General features: G+C 41.0%; 1 protein-coding gene across 2 annotated transcripts in view; it reads left to right on the top strand.

Moving 5' to 3' along the window:
- The window catches only part of LATS2 (large tumor suppressor kinase 2), a 93,021-nt gene extending 74,503 nt beyond the window's left edge, over nucleotides 1-18,518 (top strand). For both annotated transcript variants that reach the window (XM_082245246.1, XM_082245245.1), the window contains 4 exons: nucleotides 11,622-12,204; nucleotides 14,275-14,457; nucleotides 15,703-15,809; nucleotides 17,831-18,518. In XM_082245246.1, coding sequence (XP_082101372.1) covers nucleotides 11,622-12,204; nucleotides 14,275-14,457; nucleotides 15,703-15,809; nucleotides 17,831-18,322 — 1,365 coding nt within the window. In that variant the 3' untranslated portion in view covers nucleotides 18,323-18,518. The remainder of the gene's footprint in view (nucleotides 1-11,621; nucleotides 12,205-14,274; nucleotides 14,458-15,702; nucleotides 15,810-17,830) is intronic.
- The last annotated feature ends 2,754 nt before the right edge of the window (nucleotides 18,519-21,272 follow it).

The raw sequence follows: 21,272 nt of genomic DNA, 5'->3' as shown, positions 1-21,272 counted from the left end.
GACAGGAGTTGAAAACCACTGGTTTAGATGGATCGGAGGGTAGTTGCAGGGTTTTTGAAGCTGTTGTAAATAGTATTCAGGCGTGTTTATTACGTTAAGGGTTTTTTTTTTTTTTTTTTTGAATGGCAATGCCTCTTATTTATTCTCATTTTGCTTAGGCATGTAGAAAGTGAAAATGCCCTTAAATGTTCATGCGGTATAGTGACTGATCAGACGTTGGTATGAATGCGGTAATAGAAGCAGGTGGCAGATCTTCCTAGGCAAGACATAGACAGATCATGGGCACCAATAAGGAATACAACTTCGTTAAAATTAGATGAAGCTGTCATTTATTTACTATATTTAGTGGCTTTTTGCTGCTCCACATATTTCCAGATAGTCTAATTCTGACTGCACTGTGAACAGCTGTAGAGAGAGTAATCTAGCCTGGATTCTTGAAGCTTTCCCTCTGCCTCCAATTCTTTTTGTATATATGAAATTCCCTATTCAGTAATTATTAAAAATAGCACCTTAATGAATGACTCGCACTCAGTTTATTAATCCTAAGAATAGGAGACCAAATATTGTCTGTCTTGAAGAGGAATTCTTCCCAAGAGTCCACAACGCATTCAGTTAATGGGGGGTGGAAGATTTCTCAGAACATAGTACTAGAGTAGTGAAGGACAAAGTGAGTCACTTTGTTTAAATAAATTCCATTATATTATATTGCCTTGTATTGCATCAGGCTTCAATATTTACTTAAACTAAACCAGTCTCATACTGGGGCAATCCAAACTGAACATATGGGGAAAATGGTGGGGAGGTAGGAGCAATCTTAGTGTTTTACCCCAACATTTCATATTCCTGATATGTGGCTGCTGTACCATGTACTTTGTATGAGAAAGTATCCTGTTCTCTTTGTATTGCTTCCTTTGTGTGAAATCCCTGGTGTTCCTGACAGTTCCTCTGCTTTCCTAATAAAAACTGACCATGCTAAGCAGGAGAACACACCATGGTCAGTTATCTAGCTATGCTGGGAACTCAGTGTGCTCCCCAATGATCAGACTTGTCCCGCTACACAGCCATTAACTGGGAAGCTCAGTGTGCTGCTGCTTCTCCTCCTCTCCCCAGGTCTCATGCAGCTGAGAACAGAGGGAATGTGATCACTTATAAAAAAGGGTATTTACAATTTTTCTTATTTTTTATCTATACAAAAATGTTTTTCCTTTTTATTTCTATTTTAAACATAATGGGTTGTTTTACAAGGTGACCGTTTACAATCACTTTAAGCCTTTACAAGAAAATATTTTTATGTGACTTCAGCTGCCTGTATTTCGTGATCTATTGGTTATTTTTGATATGTATCTTTCCTTGAATGTAACCACTACGTATTCCATTTTCATCATATCAGCGATGTCCACGAGTCCCTCGGCCGTCCAGGACTCTCCCTCCTGATTGGCTGAGACACAGCCGCGGTGCCATTGGCTCCCGCGGCTGTCAATCAGTCAGTTAGCCAATCAGGAGAAAGGGGGTGGGGACACACAGAGCTGCAGTTCAGCTCAGGTGCTGCTATGGGGGGAACTCAACAGGAGGGAGGGGCCAGGAGCAGCAAAGAGGGACCATGAGAAGGGGAAAATCTGGGCCACTCTGTGCAAAACCAACTGCACAGAGGAGTTAAGTATAATTATTTAACCACTTGCCCACCGCCCCCTGCAGTTTTACTGTGGCAGGCTGGCTCGGCTGCGCAAATCGACGTAGGGGTACGTCGGTTCGCAGGAGCTATCCTGGGGGCCACTAGGCAGTGGGGATGCCGATCCATGGGACCGGCGGCTGTGATTGCCGCCGGGCACCGGCGATCGCTCCCTGCTGGGAGAGGAGGACGGTCAGCTGTTGTAAACACAGCTGATCATTGTTCTCTCTAAAATGATCACAGAGCAACTGTGATCCTTTTATATAAGTCCCTCCCACCACAGTTAGAAAACACTCCCCTACGCTCACAATTAACCCTTTGATCACTGCTAGGTTAACCCCTTCCCTGCCAGTGTCTTCATTATAGTAACAGTGCATATATCTAGCACTGATTACTGTAATAAGGTCACTGGTCCCCTCAAAAGTGTCAGAAATGTAATTTAGGGGTCCGATCTGTCTGCCGCAATGTTGCAGTCTGGCTAAAAATCGCAAATCGTTTCCATTACTCGTAAGAATAAATAAAAATTGCATAAATCTTTCCCCTAGTTTGTAGACATGATAACTTTTTGCACAAACCAATCAAAATACGCTTATTGTGATTTCCCCCAAACCCCCCCCCCCCCCCCCAAAAAAAAATATGTAGCAAAATACAAATTAGTCTAAAAGGATGAAAAAAATTTGATTTTTAATTTTTTTTTTTTTTGGGATTGTTATATATAGCAGAATGTGAAAAAAAAAAAATATATATATATATATATATATATATATATATATATATATATATATATATATATATATATATATATATATATATATATATATATATTTTTTTTTTTTCGAATTTTTTTTCCGAATTGTCACTCTTTTTTTTGTTTATAGCGCAAAAAATAAAAATTGCAGAGGTGATCAAATACCACTAAAAGAAAGATCTATTTGTGGGGAAAAGAAAGGACATAAATTTTATTTCAGTAGAGCTAGTCACACAACCGCGCTCTTTTCCGTTAAAGTAATGCAGTGCCGAATTCGCAAAAAATGGCCTGGTCATTAAGAGGCAAATCCTTCCGGTCTAGAACTGGTTAAAAAAAAAATTAAAAAGAGACTTGAAAACAGACTTAAAAGGAGACTTAAAAACAGACTTTACAATCACTTTAAGCACAAATCCAGGTCCACTGTCATCTTTTTTTATTATTATTTTTTCTGCCTGCGTCCCCACTGGGAAAAGATTGCCTCTTACCTTGTCTGCCTGAACCACCAGGACAGGGAGCTAGGCATCACTTGGAGAGGAAGACATAAATGGCAATAAAAAACATGACCGAAAATCTAACCTTCCCCACTCTACTAAAAGAAAGTGTGTTTTCTTCCACGTTGTAAAAATTCCCAATCGCTTTGTTTCCCTGTGACATAAAATAAAGTTTTAGATTTAGTTGGGCTTCAAATCGTCATTGAAGATTTTATTTATATGGGTAAAGCAGTATGATATTATGTTTTGCTTTTTGTTTTATAAGAATATTCTCAGCTTGCCCCATAGCGATAGCAGTTCCGGTTTTAGCTGCACAGCTGAATGACTGGCTTGTGTATATTTTTGTAACATTAATTATACCTCTATTTTTACCCAAATCCCCGCTGATAGTGAATGCAGCTTGCCTGCACTGCGTACAAGTCACGAGCACTGATGGCGGTAGGCGGTCAGTCAGTGCTTTGTTCTTGCTGCATATTTCTAGAGGTGTAGGATGTTTGCGTGGTGCCGAAGATCCTAAAATGTTTTCGTTTGCTGATTAGGAATAATTAGCACAAGTTGGTTCTCTTCTGTGTGAGGCTGTACTTGGATTTGAAACCCTTCATTTTTATTCCGTCTTTGAGTTCTAAATAAAGCCCAACAAAAGCAGTGTACTGTTATTTCTGGGTTTTATTTCCTATGACTAAAGTTGGCTGTAGATGACGTTAGGGAAAACCGCGCTATAAATATTTCCAATTAAAAAAAATCCCCTATTCTAAATTAAAAAATACACTACATATATTCGTATACATATTCCTTATGTCAGGGCTTGACAACCTTGCTTAGATACTAGGAGCCAGCTAGAAAAAGTTAGGAGCCAGTTTTTTTTAAAGTAGAAGTCCACCCTAAGTGGCGGTTCACATATATGCGATGCGGGAGGCCTGAGAATCCTGCATCGCATTCAACTCGCAGGCAGTTCACACTAGTGATCCACCGATATCGTTTTTTTGTTACCGATATTTTGGCCATTGAATATCGGTATCGGCCGATATTTTTGTACATTTAAAAAAAAAAAATGTTTTTTTTCTTTTTTTTTTTTTTTTTTTTAGCACTTGACAGGTACTCTTGTGGAGGGACCCCAAACCCCTCCTTTGCACTTAAAAGCATTCAAAACGGCAAGATTTTTTTTAATCTGGCCCCGAGTACCCGGAAGTATTGTCATGACATCACTTCCGGGTTTTTACATGGAGACCCGATCAGAGCCAAATGCGGCTTTGATCGGGTCTTCGGCGGCCATACGGGCTGGTTGTCCCCTCCCGCACCTTGTAATGACAGCCGAGCGGCTTCTCAGCCGCATCGGTTGTCATTACAAGACACCCGACCGTCGGCTATGGAAGCCGGTATCGGGGTGATGCCTCTAGCTGCAGGCATCACTCCGGTACAGCACTTTCTGAAATATCAGCAATATCGGTAACCGATTCCGATATATCGGGGAAAGTGCATATCGGCCCCTGATATAGGGTCCTGTGCAAGTTGTGTCCAAATGCAATGTGAATTCAGCCGTACAATCTGTATGGCTGAATTTGCATCGCACCTACATCGCATGTGATTTGTAGAGCAGTGCGCTCTGAATCACATGCAATGTCTGAAATCGCACATATGCGAACCGGGACTAAAACTAAAATCCCTGCATCTATAGATCTCCACGATCTAACAATAATCTATCCCTGTAAAGAAGGATTCAGTGTACTTAATTTTTTGAAGGCAACTTGACCCCGATCCCACGCTGAGCTGTCAGCCGCAGCTTCGCTGTGGAGGCAGGTGCAGTGGACACAGCCGACAATGGAAGCCCCATAGTAAGTCTATGGGTGACATCGCTCCCCATTCATTTCACAGCCGTTGTCTGCTGTGTCCTCTGCAGAGCTTCCGCTGCAGGAGACCAGATTGGACCAGCCTCAAAAAAGATATGTATACTGATTTCTTCTTTACAGGGCTAGATAGGTTAGTGTTAGATCGTGGAAGTCTATAGATTCAGGGATTTTAGTTATAGGGTGGACTTACACTTTAACCACTTCAGCTGTGGAAGGTTTTACCCACTTCCTGACCAGACCTCTTTTTGCGATATGGCACTGCGTTGATTTAACTGGCAATTGCGCGGTCGTGCGACACTGTACCCAAATAAAGTTGATGTATTTTTTCCCCCCACAAATAGCTTTCATTTGGTGGTATTTGATCACCTCTGCAGTTTTTTGTTTTTTGCGCTTTAAACCAAAAAAGAACCACAATTCATAAAAAAAAAAAAAAACAAAACATTTTTTACTTTCTGCTATAAAACATACCTAATAAATTTTTTTTTAAAAATCAGATTTTTTCATCAATTTAGGCCAATATGTATCCTGCCACATGTTTTTGGTAAAAAAAAAAAAAAAACCTAATAAGTGTAAATGAATTGGTTTGTGCAAAAGTTATAGCGTCGACAAACTTTGGGATAGATTTATGGACTTTATTTATTTTTTTATTGTTTTTACTAGTAATGGCGGCAATCAGCGATTTTTAGCGACATTGCAGAAGACAAATCCGACACTAAGTGACAGTTTTTGGGGACCAGTGACACCAATACAGTGATTAGTGCTTAAAAAAAATGCACTGTTACTGTATAATTGACACCAGCAGGGAAAGGGTTAACACCAGGGGCAATCAAGGGGTTAAGTGTGCTCCTAAGGAGGGCTTTCTAACTGTAGGGGAAGTGGATGCACTAGAGGAAAAGAGAGATCTGTAATTCAGCTAGATCTCTATTTTCCTCCCTGACAGAACAGCGGTCTGCTTTGTTTACATAGGCGCAGACTGCCGTTCTGTCATTCCGCCAAACGATCGGCGGGTCCATGCGGCCCGCCGGACCCACTGATTAGCTCCTGCTGTGTCCAACCACAGTGGGGGCAGCACGCGTGCACCCCCTACATCGCCTGCACAAAATCACATGCGTGAGAGTAAACAATAGTGCCTTTATGTAATGACCGAATTTTGATCGATACATCCTTCAATGTCACATGTGCCCAGTGCAAAAAGTTCAATTTTTAACGGACAAGAAACACATTAACCTTTCAATTTTTTTTGTTTGTTTGGCAGAATTTTCAAACCTGTTCCTTCGATTTTTTTGTCTCTGAAATAACAATTTTCTGTGTATGCCCTTTAACTGGACGAAAAATTAATGAACTGTTCAAATGACAGATTTTCGAACGTTTTTTCGGCTAGTATACGGCCAGCGTACCAAAGCTTTTTTTTTTTTTTTTTTTTTTATATACAGCGCTGCATTACTTTAACTGACAATTGCGTGGTGATGCAACACTACACAAATCAAACTAATATAATTATTTTCACACATATATAGCGCTTTAAATTGGTGGTGTTTGAGCACCACAGTTTTTTTTTTTTTTTGAGCTATAATTTTAAAAAAATACCGAAAATTTTGAATAAAACAAAGCAAAAACTTTTTACTGTAAAACATTCCATACAAAAGAGAAAAAAAACTTCATAAATTTAGGAACAAAATGTATTTTGCTACATGTGTTTGGTAAAAAAAAAAAAAAAAAAACAATAAGTGTAAAATAATTGATGGAATTAATATACTGGATTTTTTTTAATAATTGATGGAATTAATATACTGGATTTTTTTTTATATTTTATACTAGTAATGGTGGTGATACGTGACATTATAGCGGGACTGTGATAGTACTGCAGGCATCCTGACACTGGCTAACTAGCACTAACATCACCAGTTACACTATCAATGCTAGTAAAGTGCACTGTCACTGTACTAATGACACTGGGTAGGAAGGGGTTCATTTCTGGGACAATGGAAGAGTTAACTGTGTGCCTAGGGAATGTATTATACCTGCGTTGTGTACTGTTTTGCTAAGGGATGTCCTTTGCGGGGAGATAAATACCAGCACATCCCCACTGTCAGTAGAGAGAATTGTGTTGTTTACAACATAGATCTCTCTACTGTCACTTGCTCTGATGATCAGCGGGTCCCAGCCAATAATCCAGGTGATCAGCATGTAAGGGAGCCAGTGAGACCACACCCCCTACCCGGAATTGCAGAAATGCCTGGCGTCAACAGTGAATGAGCTGACAAAAGCCCAGGAAGCAAATTCTTATTCTTGGGAATTGTCGAGCCCTACCCTATATGCTATGTGTGTGTGTGTGTGTGTGTGTATATGTGTGTGTGTGTATATGTATATGTGTATATATATATATATATATATATATATATATATATATATATATATATATATATAAATATACACACACACACACACTGCTCCAAAAAATGATGGGAGCACTTTTTAGAGTATACAGTGGGTACGGAAAGTATTCAGACCCCCTTAAATTTTTCACTCTTTGTTATATTGCAGCCATTTGCTAAAATCATTTAAGTTCATTCTTCTTCCTCATGAATGTACACATAGCACCCCATACTGACAGAAAAACACAGAATTGTTGACATTGTTGCAGATTTATTAAAAAAGAAAAACTGAAATATCACATGGTCCTAAGTATTCAGACCCTTTGCTGTGACCCTCATATATTTAACTCAGGTGCTTTCCATTTCTTCTGATCATCCTTGAGATGGTTCTACACCTTCATTTGAGTCCAGCTGTGTTTGATTATACTGATTGGACTTGATTAGGAAAGCCACACACCTGTCTATATAAGACCTTCCAGATCACAATGCATGTCAGAGCAAATGAGAATCATGAGGTCAAAGGAACTGCCTGAAGAGCTCAGAGACAGAATTGTGGCAAGGAACAGATCTGGCCAAGGTTACAAAAAGATTTCTGCTGCACTTAAGATTCCTAAGAGCACAGTGGCCTCCATAATCCTCAAATGGAAGACGTTTGGGACGACCAGAACCCTTCCTAGAGCTGGCCGTCCGGCCAAACTGAGCTATCGGGGGAGAAGAGCCTTGGTGAGAGAGGTAAAGAAGAACCCAAAGATCACTGTGGCTGAGCTCCAGAGATGCAGTCAGGAGATGGGAGAAAGTTGTAGAAAGTCAACCATCACTGCAGCCCTCCACCAGTCGGGGCTTTATGGCAGAGTGGCCCGACGGAAGCCTCTCCTCAGTGTAAGACACATGAAAGCCCGCATGGAGTTTGCTAAAAAACACCTGAAGGACTCCAAGATGGTGAGAAATAAGATTCTCTGGTCTGATGAGACCAAAATAGAACTTTTTGGCCTTAATTCTAAGCGGTATGTGTGGAGAAAACCAGGCACTGCTCATCACCTGTCCAATACAGTCCCAACAGTGAAGCATGGTGGTGGCAGCATCATGCTGTAGGGGTGTTTTTCAGCTGCAGGGACAGGACGACTGGTTGCAATCGAGGGAAAGATGAATGCGGCCAAGTACAGGGATATCCTGGACAAAAACCTTCTCCAGAGTGCTCTGGACCTCAGACTGGGCCGAAGGTTTACCTTCCAACAAGACAATGACCCTAAGCACACAGCTAAAATAACGAAGGAGTGGCTTCGCAACAACTCCGTGGCTGTTCTTGAATGGCCCAGCCAGAGCCCTGACTTAAACCCAATTGAACATCTCTGGAGAGACCTAAAAATGGCTGTCCACCAACGTTTACCATCCAACCTGACAGAACTGGAGAGGATCTGCAAGGAGGAATGGCAGAGGATCCCCAAATCCAGGTGTGAAAGACTTGTTGCATATTTCCCAAAAAGACTCCTGGCTGTATTAGATCAAAAGGGGGCTTCTACTAAATACTGAGCAAAGGGTCTGAATACTTAGGACCATGTGATATTTCAGTTTTTCTTTTTTAATAAATCTGCAACAATGTCAACAATTCTGTGTTTTTCTGTCAGTATGGGGTGCTATGTGTACATTCATGAGGAAGAAGAATGAACCTAAATGATTTTAGCAAATGGCTGCAATATAACAAAGAGTGAAAAATTTAAGGGGGTCTGAATACTTTCCGTACCCACTGTATGTGCAAGATACCACTACACCACTGTGCTGAGTAAGGATCACTTTTTAATCAGAATATAGCATCAAGTCAATTAAATTCCTAGGATATTGATCTCATCAGTTAAGTAGCAGAGGGGCTTGTTAATCAGTTTCAGCTGCTTTGGCGTTTAATTAAAGCACATCAATACATGCTATTGTCAGAAGGTTTGCTGTGTCTCCCAGCACAGTCTCAAGAGCATGGAGGCGATTCCAGGAGACAGGCAGTTACTCTTGGAGAGCTGGACAGGGCCGTAGAAGGTCCTTAACCCATCAGCAGGACCGGTATCTGCTTCTTTGTGCAAAGAGGAACAGGATGAGCACTGCCAGAGCCCTACAAAATGACCTCCAGCAGGTCACTGGTATGAATGTCTCTGACCAAACAATCAGAAACAGACTTTATGAGGGTGGCCTGATGGCCCGACATCCTCTAGTGGGTCCTGTGCTCACTCCCGGGTACCGTGGAGCTCGATTGGCATTTGCCATTGAACACCAGAACTGACAGGTCCACCACTGGCACCCTGTGCTTTTCACGGATGAGAGCAGGTTCACCCTGAGCACATGTGACAGACGTGAAAGGGTCTGGAGAAGCCGTGGAGAACATTATGCTGCCTGTAACATTCAGCATGACAGGTTTGGTGGTGGGTCAGTGATGGTCTGGGGAGGCATATCCATGGAGGGACACACAGACCTCTACAGGCTAGACCAGTGGTTCTCAATTCCGGTCCTCGGGACCCACTAACAGGCCAGATTTTAAGTATTACCTTGGGGGATGCAGACTAGAATACTGCAATCACTGAGCAGCAAATTAGATCACCTGTGATGTAATTTAGTTATCTTGCAAACCTGGCCTGTTGGTGGGTCCCGAGGACCGGAGTTGAGAACCACTGGGCTAGACAATGGCACCCTTACTGCCATTAGGTATTAGGATAAAATCCTTGGAGCCATTGTCAGACCCTACACTGGTGCAATGGGTCCTGGGTTCATCCAGGTGCACGACAATGCTCGGCCCCATGTGGCGAGAGTATGCAGCCAGTTCCTGGAGGATGAAGGAATTGATACCATTAAATGGCCCCCACACTTGCTAGACCTAAATCCAATAGAACACCTCTTGGACATTATGTTTTGGTCCATCTGGTGCCGCCAGGTTGTACCCCAGTCTGTTCAGGAACTCAGTGATGCCCTGGTTCAGATGTGGGGAGAAATACCCTAGGACACCATCCGTTGTCTCATTAGGAGCATGCGCTGATGTTGTCAGGCATGCATACAAGCATGTTGGGGGCCATGCAAACTACTGAGTACCATGTTGAGTTGCTGCAATGAAATTTCAGCAAAATGGACTAGCCTGCTGCATAATTTTTTCATTTTGATTTCCGGGGTGTCTTTGAATTCAGCCCTCTTGATAATTTTCATTTACATCAAACGATGTGACATCCTTTCGTTCCACATTACCCAGTCCATATCAGTACAGATATCCAGCATGAGATCTTTCCCCATTGAGATCTGATGTGTTTTAAAAGTGTTCCTTTAATTTTTTTGAGATTATATATATATATATATATATATATATATATATATATATATATATATATATATATATATATACATACATACATCAGGCCTCGACAAAACCCGGGCGCCAGGTCGCATTTGCGACTAGAATTAGCGACCTGGCGCCTGGGGTGCCCTGCAGAGGGTGTCCTGTCATTTTTGTACGGACTTCCGTGCACGGACTTCCGGGCCGTCCGAAAATTGAGGCCCCGGCTTTTCGGCCTACTTGAAATGAGGCTTCCAATGGGGAACTGGCGCCCTCTTGTGGTGGCCGGGAGTAATGACTGTTGTAATTACTGTTTCCACTGTTTGTTCACAATGCATTACCATCTCCCTGTCCAGTTAGTTACCTTTGACAGGGAGTGTGGTTATTTATTATTAATTTAAATTTATTTTTTTAATGTAAAAACTAAATATTTTTTTCTTTTTTTTTTTTTAATTATTAAAAAAATATATATATTTTTTCCAATTATTATTATAAAAAAAAATTATATTTATATATATATATATATATATATATTAATATATATAATCTTTTTTTTTTTTTTTTTTTTTTTTTCCTCATCGCCATGCCACAGCCGAAGGCCCCTTTCACACGGGCTGTCTGATCAGGTCCGCCTGTCAGTTTTTCAGGCAGACCTGATCGGACCCTTCATTCTCCTCTATGGAGCAGTAATCTGCCACCATCTGATCCTGTCTGCCAAAAGCAGACGGATGGTGGTTCTATTTTCTATCCATCCCGTGGATCGGATCAAATGGCATCGGATGGAAAGAGACAGACAGTCTGTTTTCATCCAATTGCGCTAGAGGAGAGTGGGGTTCTAGTCGTATTTATGTGTAAATTTAGTATCCGTTTTATTAAATAAAGCTTGGTTGTTAGTTTAAAAAAAAAAAAAAAACTGGCTCCTAACTTTTTTAGCTGGCTCCTAGATTTCAGGAAAGTTTGTCAAGCCCTGACATACATACATACATGCATATACATCTCCAAACTCCATGTGCAAATAGTGTAAAATCTGAACAAATGTCCAAAGAAATGTATTTCAAAAGTCCACTCTTTTAGTGTCAACCAAGGTGAAATGGTAATGTTTTTTTTTTTTCTTTTTAGCGCTAAAAAAAAAAAAAAAAAAAAAAATGGTTGTTCCATAATTTTTATGAAATCTCTTTTGTAAATTGTAGGCTGGTCTTTGTCAAGCTGTTCAAGAGCAAATGCGGAAAATTCTATACCAAAAGGAATCCAACTACAACAGACTAAAAAGAGCGAAAATGGACAAGTCTTTGTTTGTGAAGATTAAAACTCTGGGCATTGGTGCCTTTGGTGAAGTATGCCTTGCCAGTAAAATGGACACCAAAGCTCTGTATGCCATGAAGACTTTGAGAAAGAAGGACGTTTTGAACCGAAACCAGGTGGCACACGTCAAAGCTGAGAGGGACATCCTAGCAGAGGCTGACAATGAGTGGGTAGTGAAGCTTTATTACTCCTTCCAGGACAAAGACAACTTGTACTTTGTGATGGACTATATCCCAGGAGGAGATATGATGAGCCTACTTATACGAATGGAGGTGTTTCCTGAGCACCTAGCCATGTTCTATATTGCAGAGCTGACTCTGGCCATTGAGAGTGTCCACAAGATGGGGTTTATTCACAGGGACATAAAACCGGATAACATTCTTATAGACCTGGATGGCCACATTAAGCTAACAGATTTTGGTCTTTGTACGGGATTCAGGTGGACACATAACTCAAAATACTACCAGAAAGGTAGGTTCTGCTGTGATTGGCATGTTTTCTCATTCTCATTTTGGAATAAACATTATTGTCATCTGTTCAGAGGTAGATTTGAAAATCCTATCTTACAAAACAAATGACCACATTGATGGATAAGGCTCCGTTCACACTTGCGCTACTTGTCATGCGACTTTGGTCACACAAAGTAGCATGACAAGTCGCAGCCCATTGATTTCAATGAAACCCATTAAAATCTTTGCAACTTTGAAAAGGTTCCTGCACTACTTTGATGCGACTTTGATGCAACTTGAAATCAAAATCGCACAACTGTGAACTGATCCTAATGGTTTTTAGTATGCATTTAAACTGTTCCTTATTCTGTGTGATTCTCCATTTTCTCAGCAGATGGTAATGCTATTTTGGAAAACCTTTCCTTCCTGATAACTGCATTCCCATTAAAGCAGGTCTATTTTTTTGATTCAGGTTATTTCTATAAAATATGAGTAAAGTAAAAAAAAAAAAAAAACAACCATAAAAGCCCAACTCTATCCAGAAATTTTATTTAGCTATGGGTGAGGGGCAGGGGCAGGGGCAGGGTTAGGCTTATAGACTTTTTTTTTTTTTTGGTGGGCACTGATACCGGTTCACAAGTATTGGTGTCCTAACCCCAAACTTAGTGTCCCTGTTCTAAAGCAGTTATATGACCTTTGCACTGCTTACAAAAACGCACAATATAAACCATAATGGTGTACTTTACACATGTGAATTGCACCCCGCTTGCTTTGGCAGTCTGAGCAAGCTGAGTGCTTTTCAGATTAAGCTTAGGTTCACACTGATGCGGTGCAAGTTGAGTCCATTTTGCAGTGCAATTTGAGTGAGCAGCTCAAGTGCAAGTTAATACAGCCCCCCTCCTCTCTTTCTCTCTCCCCCTCTCCTCTCTCTCTCCCCTCTCTCTTTCTCTACCCCCCTCTGTCTCTCCCCTCTTTTCTCTCTCTCTCTCTCTCTCTCTCTCTCTCTCTCTCTCTCTCTCTCTCTCTCCCCTCTCTCTCTCCCCTCTATCTCTCTCTCTCTCCCCTCTCTCTCTCCCCTCTCTCTCTCCCCTCTCTCTCTCCCCTCTCTCTCTCCCCTCTCTCTCTCCCCTCTCTCTCTCCCCTCTCTCTCTCCCCTCTCTCTCTCTCTCTCTCTCTCTCTCTCTCTTCCCTCCCTCTCTTCCCTCCCTCTCTCTTCTCTCTCTTTCTCTACCCCCTCTCTCTCTCTTCCCTCTCTCTCTCTCTTCCCTCTCTCTCTCTCTTCCCTCTCTCTCTCTCTTCCCTCTCTCTCTCTCTCTCTTCCCTCTCTCTCTCTCTCTCTCTCTTCCCTCTCTCTCTCTCTCTTCCCTCTCTCTCTCTCTCTTCCCTCTCTCTCCCCCCTCTCTTTCTTCCCTCTCCCCCTCCCTTTCTTCCCTCTCCCCCTCTTTCTCTTCCCCCCTCTCTCTCTCTCCCCTCTCTCCTCTCTCTCTCTCTTCCCTCTCTCTCTCTCTTCCCTCTCTCTCTCTCTCTTCCCTCTCTCTCTCTCTCTTCCCTCTCTCTCTCTCTTCCCTCCCTCTCCCCCCTCTCTTTCTTCCCTCTCCCCCTCCCTCTCTTTCCCTCTATCTCTCTTTCCATTCCCCCCTCTCTCTCTCTCTTCCCCCCCCCTCTCTCTCTCTCTCTCTCTCTCTCTTCCTCTCTCTCTTCCCCCCTCTATATCTCTCCCCCCTCTCTCTCTCTCTCTCTCCCCCCTCTATATCTCTCCCCCCTCTCTCTCTCTCTCTCTCCCCCCTCTATCTCTCTTTCTCTCTCTCCCCCTTCCCCCCGGTCTTTTTTGGGGTTTGAGTGAAGAAGTAAGAAGTGGCACAAGTAGTTTCATTTCCTATGCTTGGTGTGTATATCTCAGTCAGGTTCAGGTGTGGCTCTAACATTTAGCCATTGTTAAAATGCATTAAGATAAAAAACCTTCTGACTTTACAACCCCTTTAACAGCAATGCAAGTTCTACATCTATAATTCAATTAATTTTGAATATGAGTCTGCCTTTACCCCGTTAAAATGTAATAAACATATTTCCTTTCTTGCAAATTCAATTTAAGGGAGCCACATTCGGCAGGACAGTATGGAACCCAGCGAGCTATGGGACGACGTGTCTAATTGCAGGTGTGGAGACAGACTGAAGACATTGGAACAGCGAGCTAAGAGACAACACCATCGATGTCTTGCTCACTCGTTAGTAGGGACTCCCAATTACATAGCCCCTGAAGTCCTCCTGCGCAAAGGTAAGTGGTATAAAAAAGTGATCAGCTGCAGCTATAGGATAAGCCATATAAGACACTAAATGTATTCTCCCTGGAGAAGAGACGCTTGAGAGGAGATATGATAGCGATATACAAATATCCCAATGGTGATCCCAGCTTAGGTAACAAACTATTTAATCTCAAGGAGTGTAAGAAGACAGGGGGCCACCCAATGAGATTGGAGGAGAAGGGTTTTTCACTGTCGGGTGGAAAGGATGTGGAACTCTCTTCCACATTCGGTGGTGTCAGCAGGAAGCTTTGATAGTTTAAAAGACTCTTGAACATGCATCTTAGCGAACACAACATACTGGGATATGGGAATTGATTATCTACACAAACACACCCACGCAGGTTGGACTGGATGGACTATTGTCTTTATTCAACCTTACCAACTATGTAACAATTACTGTAGGAGGACTTGGAGTGCAACTAATAGAAACAAGTACAAATAATCAGAAAACTTTTGATCTTAGACACACAATCATGCTGGTTGTGGCAGTGAGGCTAAATAGGATCATAGAGGTGTCTGAACCAGAGAACACTCCAGCCTAGATGTTTTGTTTCAGAAGATCAGATGACAGGAGGATCATGAGGTGGCTATGGGGATTATATGGATGATGCTGTCAATGTCAACATGACAGTTTGAGGAATTCATCAGGTGTGCACCTGCACATTAAGTCTCCATAGACTTATATAGGGGCATTTCCTGAGTATTTTTGGCCTGAAGAGTGTAAGAGAGCATCGCATGCTAGCACAATATGAAATATTCACCTTGGAACAAACCTCTCCAGCACTGTGTTGTAACTGCTGAGAGGGCTGACATCTTCCCCCAGTCTTTCTTCCGGGTTCCACGCTCCGGCTATGTGATTGGCCGGAGCCGTGATGACTCATGCACGTGGGAGCCCTCAGTTCAAACACAAAGCTCTGAAGGTATGCCGGACCTTCAGAGTACATGTGCCAGTGACGTAACTGGCTGCATCCAGGGTGAATATCTCCTGGATGGTGCATGTTTGAGAGATTCAATTTACCTGCAGGTAAGCCTTATTGTAGGTACAAATCACTAAGCTACTACCGCTTTACATAAGATGAATTACAACAAATTTTTATTGGCAGGAAATATTAAAAGGAAGGTAGGTTTATTACTACATTACACTTTAGGCTCAAACCACTGAGATGGATGAGCTATTTTTTTTTGTCTTATCTTGTTGTTCTATTAATATTTTGCAGGATACACTCAGCTCTGTGATTGGTGGAGTGTGGGGGTCATTCTCTTTGAGATGCTAGTTGGACAGCCTCCTTTCCTGGCATCCAACCCAACAGAAACACAGCTTAAGGTACGTGTCACTTCAGGCCACGTTTTGTTTTTGTTTAGAACCCTTTCTTGTCCCTAGATATATATGACCTGTCAATTGTTCTTTAGCAGTCATTTATATCATTCAGTAAAGCGGCACAATGGAGAATGAGTGTGCAGATTGCAGTAATCATTTCAATTTGAGTCACATCAGGTTTTACATAAATTAAAAGCTGATTATTGTAAGTCCCCCTGTCAGTGGTAAATGGTTTGTCACAACACTCTAACTGAAACACCTGTAGGACAGCTTGTTCTGTTGATAAACAGACTTACTGGCAGGATCACCAGGTGTAAATTTAAGCAAGGAAAATGCAGCCATCACGTCTAAGAATTGTAAAGCTGCAATATAATAAATGTTTGCTTTTGGGTTGAACCTTATAGTGTTACCAAGAAGAAGTTACAGAGCCAATATTCTAGTAATAACCAATTCACACCATAATCCGCAGGAAAAAAGCAATCAAATTACTGCTTATTATCCAGTGATTGATGTTGATGTACCGGTATGTCACCTGAATTTCAGTGGTTATACTGGGATGATGTCTGCAGCTGCAGGCATCATCCAGGTATTGTTTTGTAGAGCCGGCGGAGCTGTTTCTTGTAAAAGCAATTCTAGTGGCCACTGGATTGCTTTAACAATCGGCAGGAGGGCTTCCCCTTCCCCCTGCCCCTTTCCCGGGCTCTCCTTTCTAACTGGGGAACTCGAGATTGCAGCACCAGCAGGTGGAACCATAGAGCTGATTAGGGACTAAAACTGCTCCGATCATCTCTATGGTCTAAGGAACTTTAAACCGACCAGTATTTTGTCACTTCTGGTTTCACCAGTTGTAAACAAAGACCGTTAGTGGTTTGTAAAAAGCATGGGATCATACTTATCTTGGTATGATCCAAAGCTTTTAAGAGCAGAAGAGACCCCAGATGTCTCGGTAAAGGGGACCTGTCACTGCCTATTGCTATCATAAGGGATGTTTACATTCATTATGGGAACAATAAAATGTATTTAAAAAAAATGTAAGGTACACTGTGGAAAAAAGAAAACGAAAATACATTTTAAAAAATTTAAAAGCAATAATTCTAGCAGCAGACCTCCTGTGTACATCTAAAGTGGTAACTTGTAAAGGCTTTTAAAACCTCGCCTATGGATAATAGCTTATGTAGTTTGTCGCCATTGCACGGCTGTGCATAGTTTTAAAGTGTGACATGTTTGGTATCTATTTACTCGGTGTAACATCATCTTTTATATTTTACTAAAGAATTAGGTATTATATTGTGTTTATGTACATTTAAAATTCATTAAAGTGTATTTTTTTCCCAAAAAAGTAGCGTTTAGAAAAACCACTACTCAAATACAGTGTGACGTAAAAAAAACTGGAACACCCTTCATTTTATTCTCTAGGGCCTCTGCTTTAAAATAAATAACTATATATATATATATATATATATATATATATATATATATATATATATATATATATATAATATTATAGTTTTATAATTTTTAGAGGTTTAAAGTAACTTTCTAGCAAAAACAAATACTAAAAAAAAAAATATGAAGCGGTTAACACTGTACTGTGATGCTGCATTTAAACTACTGTTTATAGCAGTTTGGGTATATTTCCCCATAGGATTCTGTGCTAAAATTGTAAAAAATATAGACTACTTGACATTTTTTTTAAGGAGGACGCCAAACAAAAATATTTTGTCTAAATACCCATAGCCCTTAGAAGCCAAGTCCACCTTTTGCAAAAAACATTAAGTGAACGTATGTTTGTAGAAAAAAAATGTACATATCTTATTTTATGAAAATAATTCTACAAAGTATTGCAACTGCGTTCAGTGGATTGCGGGTGCAGTGCACAGGCACCTGCCTACTCTTCCTCCAGCTCTATGCCCATACTGAGGTAGAGACTTTCAGGTAGAGAGATAATTGTATGATTGATATGATGTCTATTATCCCTTTAGTTTTTTTTTCTATTAGCTTTTAAATTATTTTGTATTGTTTTGTAGGTAATAAACTGGGAGAACACGCTTCACATTCCCCCCCAGGTTAACCTGAGTCCAGAAGCAACAGATCTAATTACCAAGCTTTGTTGTGCAGCAGAGCACAGACTGGGGAGGAATGGAGCTGATGAAATAAAGGCTCACCCTTTCTTTAGTACCATGGACTTCTCCACTGAAATTCGGCGGCAGCCAGCACCTTATGTCCCAAAAATCAGTCACCCGATGGACACTTCAAACTTTGATCCAGTGGATGAGGAAAGCCCCTGGAACGACAGCGGGGACAGCACAATGGCCTTGGACACACTCATGTCTCCAAACAACAAGCACCCAGAACATGCCTTTTATGAGTTCACTTTCCGCAGGTTCTTTGATGACAATGGTTACCCATTCCGCTACCCTAAGCCATCTCGTGCGGAGGCACTGCCCTGTGAAGAACTGCGGGAAGAAAGTAGGACAAAATCTGGTGAAACAGAAAGCTGCCAGCCAGTCTACGTGTGAACTAAACCGACACATTTTAGAAAATGTTCATAGTATTATTTGCCTACAAGATCTTTCCATCAAACATGTGGAAACTTTGCACGTTTTTGGGAAATAAATGCGACTATGTGTCCTTATAAAATGGACAGCATTCTGAAGGAAATTGCCACCATCTTGCCATGATGTAACGGCACAGAGAAGGACATATGTATCTGAACAACTGGATGTTCTTGATACTTTTTTTGCACCTCACCATTTTGACCTTCACATATAACCATCTCACAAGGCCATTTCTTGACGTGAGCTGCGTAGGCTTCGAAGGTCTCAGCAAATAACCAAAGATGATAAAGCCAGATGAAGGCTACAGTTTGTTTGCTTTGTTCTCTGTATGCAAGCAACGAGCTGTTACTTGGGGTAGTTGGACACTCAGTTGGTCTGAACTGGCAGCAGAATTTTACTTAGTGGGTATACTACCCCTTTACTTTTCATGTCTGCAGAGGAGGCACATTCTGTGTTAGAGAACTTAAACCATATTCTTCAACCTCCATCCTTTCCACTGGTTGCATTCTGGTTTTTAAAATTAGAAAAGGGTCCGCTCACTTCAATGTATTATTCCTATTTATCTTACCATTCATCCCATTCTGTGACACACAATAGCCAGCATGGCAGTGGACTGCAGTGCAGATAAAGTGAATCCATAGTTATCGGAAAATGCTATTTTGTGGCCATTGAAGGAGCCTATCGTTCCACACAAAGTACATGCCATATATTTGTATTGTACCTGTAAAACATCAGTTACTGACGACCTCAACAATAATCTATATATATATATTTTTTAGAAAGAGCACTTATATATTTTCTAATACGTAAGTTTATATATGTCTTTGCAGAATTTTAACATGACATAACATGCTGCTGTTTTTTTTTTTTTTATATTGTTTTCATATGAGGTATTTTATTTGATTTCTAAATTGGAAAGACCATAAGGCTTGCCGAGGGGGGGGGGGGGGGGGCAGTGTTTGGCAGAGGATGTTTATGGAAAGTGATTGCAAAAACTTTTTTTTTTTTTTTTTTTTTTAAAGATTTACTTACCTGTTTCTGCCATATTGCCTTATAGGACTTACAGGTAGGGTCAGTCTGAACTAAATCATTTGAGCTTAAGATGTATGAAAACCCTAACCATGAACTTTTTTATATTTTTGCTCCCTTTTGGTCTGTTGAATATACCCTAAAAAGCGTTGAATAATTATAACTTAATATGTGCAAAAAAAAAAAAAAAAGGAGCTCGTAACTTCCAGCACTGTATGCCTGTGCAGTACTGAAATCTCAATCAGTGTTATTAGCCCTGCACAGTTCACCTTTTGTAAATTGCAGAACCACCTGCCTCCTATGTTAGAGGTGGAAGGTGAGCTGTAGTCCAAAACAGAATTGAGCATCCTATGGTGACAGTGCTACCCCTCCATAGATATAGTACAGTGAGGGCTGTTCTGCTAGGACAGTAAATGTGTTACTGGCAGGGTCACCAGGTAAAAATGTAAGGGAAAAAGCCTGAGAAAAGAAAACAAATGCAGGCACCACATATGAGGAGTGCGAGTTGCAATATAGGACATTTGTGTGCTTGGGTTTAGATACACTTTTGCCAGAGTGATATTTGGCTGAATATTGCTATATCAGTGTCATTTGATGGCCGTGGCAGATGTTTAATATTAAAGGGCCAGCACTGGCAAAAAAGATAAATCTCTTTAGATGCCAAATGCATACCTAACCCAATATGCAGATTTGGGTTTATTGGCAAGCTGGAGCATATGCTGGTCTCATATCTAATTGGAAGAGATCTCTCCAGTAGATTTCCCAGCACCCAACTGCTACAACCCAGTTGTGGGTGGAATTGTCTTGTAATCATGTGGTGCAGTATGCTCTTGTGTTCTGTAACCATAGTTACCAAATATATATTCGCTTTATACTATCAATTCAGCCGCTCCCAGGGGTTAAAAAAAAAAAAGAGAGCCCCTTTTTCCCTAAAGAGAAAGTATTCCTCTAAGTTGAGTGATCTGAAGAAACAAAATGTTTGTAAATTGTAAGATAAAAAATGAATCTATATATAGATAAATATATATATTTACTAAATATAATTGCACCTAAATAAAAGAACCCCCCCCCCCCCCTACACAAAATCTATGAAAGGCCTATAACCCCACAACATGTGACATCAGCTCTGTGCAATATTATTCCAATGATTTATTTTGCTTTTATAAAGAAAAATAATTCTGAGGGTGTTGTGCCATTCATTTCTGCCTTCTCTCTACTCCTTGGCTGCTGAGTCTTTGCCTGAAAGGTTGTAGTAGGATGTGTGAGGAATTGTCTGCACGCTGTGTGGTCTGTGAGGTGCTCCTGCCCGCACGTCCACAGGCTGGTCCTGTGAGATCTTCTGTAAGTGGGAGAAAGAAAGGTGAAGTAGTCATTAGTGTAATAGTGGTGTGATTGCTTACCAAGAGACCATCGCCAGGTCAGAGGAAGATGGCTTTACTAGAGAATGTTGATGTATGATAGTTTCTGTCAGTTATTGTCTCAAATACTCTGTATATATCTACAAAGCTTCTTTTCCTGTCACATAACTCGCAAAGGGGAAAGCCATTTTGTGAGCTGAGCCATAAACGTATATGGCTTCTGAAACATTGGGCAGGTAACTGGTGCATTTTATTCGCTGAGTTTGGCCTTCCATTTATGTTGTGTTTGGCTTCTGCGCCATAAGTCTTCCTTGTGCATAGAAGTTATTTGCATAGCCGATATCTGCTTGTTTATCACGCTTTGTCCATTTTTTCATATTCCCAAGAAAAAGATTGTCGGATATTGCACACTATTTACCACGATGTGGCTGTCATATTAAAGCCCAACTCCAGTCCAGCACTGGTTTAGGGAAGGGATAGATTCTTATTTACTGTGTCCCTATTGTAGGGATTTCCCCTCATTT

This window comes from Pelophylax lessonae, assembly GCF_965119305.1.
Source record: "Pelophylax lessonae genome assembly, chromosome: 2".
NCBI lineage: Eukaryota > Metazoa > Chordata > Amphibia > Anura > Ranidae > Pelophylax > Pelophylax lessonae.
This window is presented reverse-complemented; position numbering and strand designations above follow the sequence as displayed.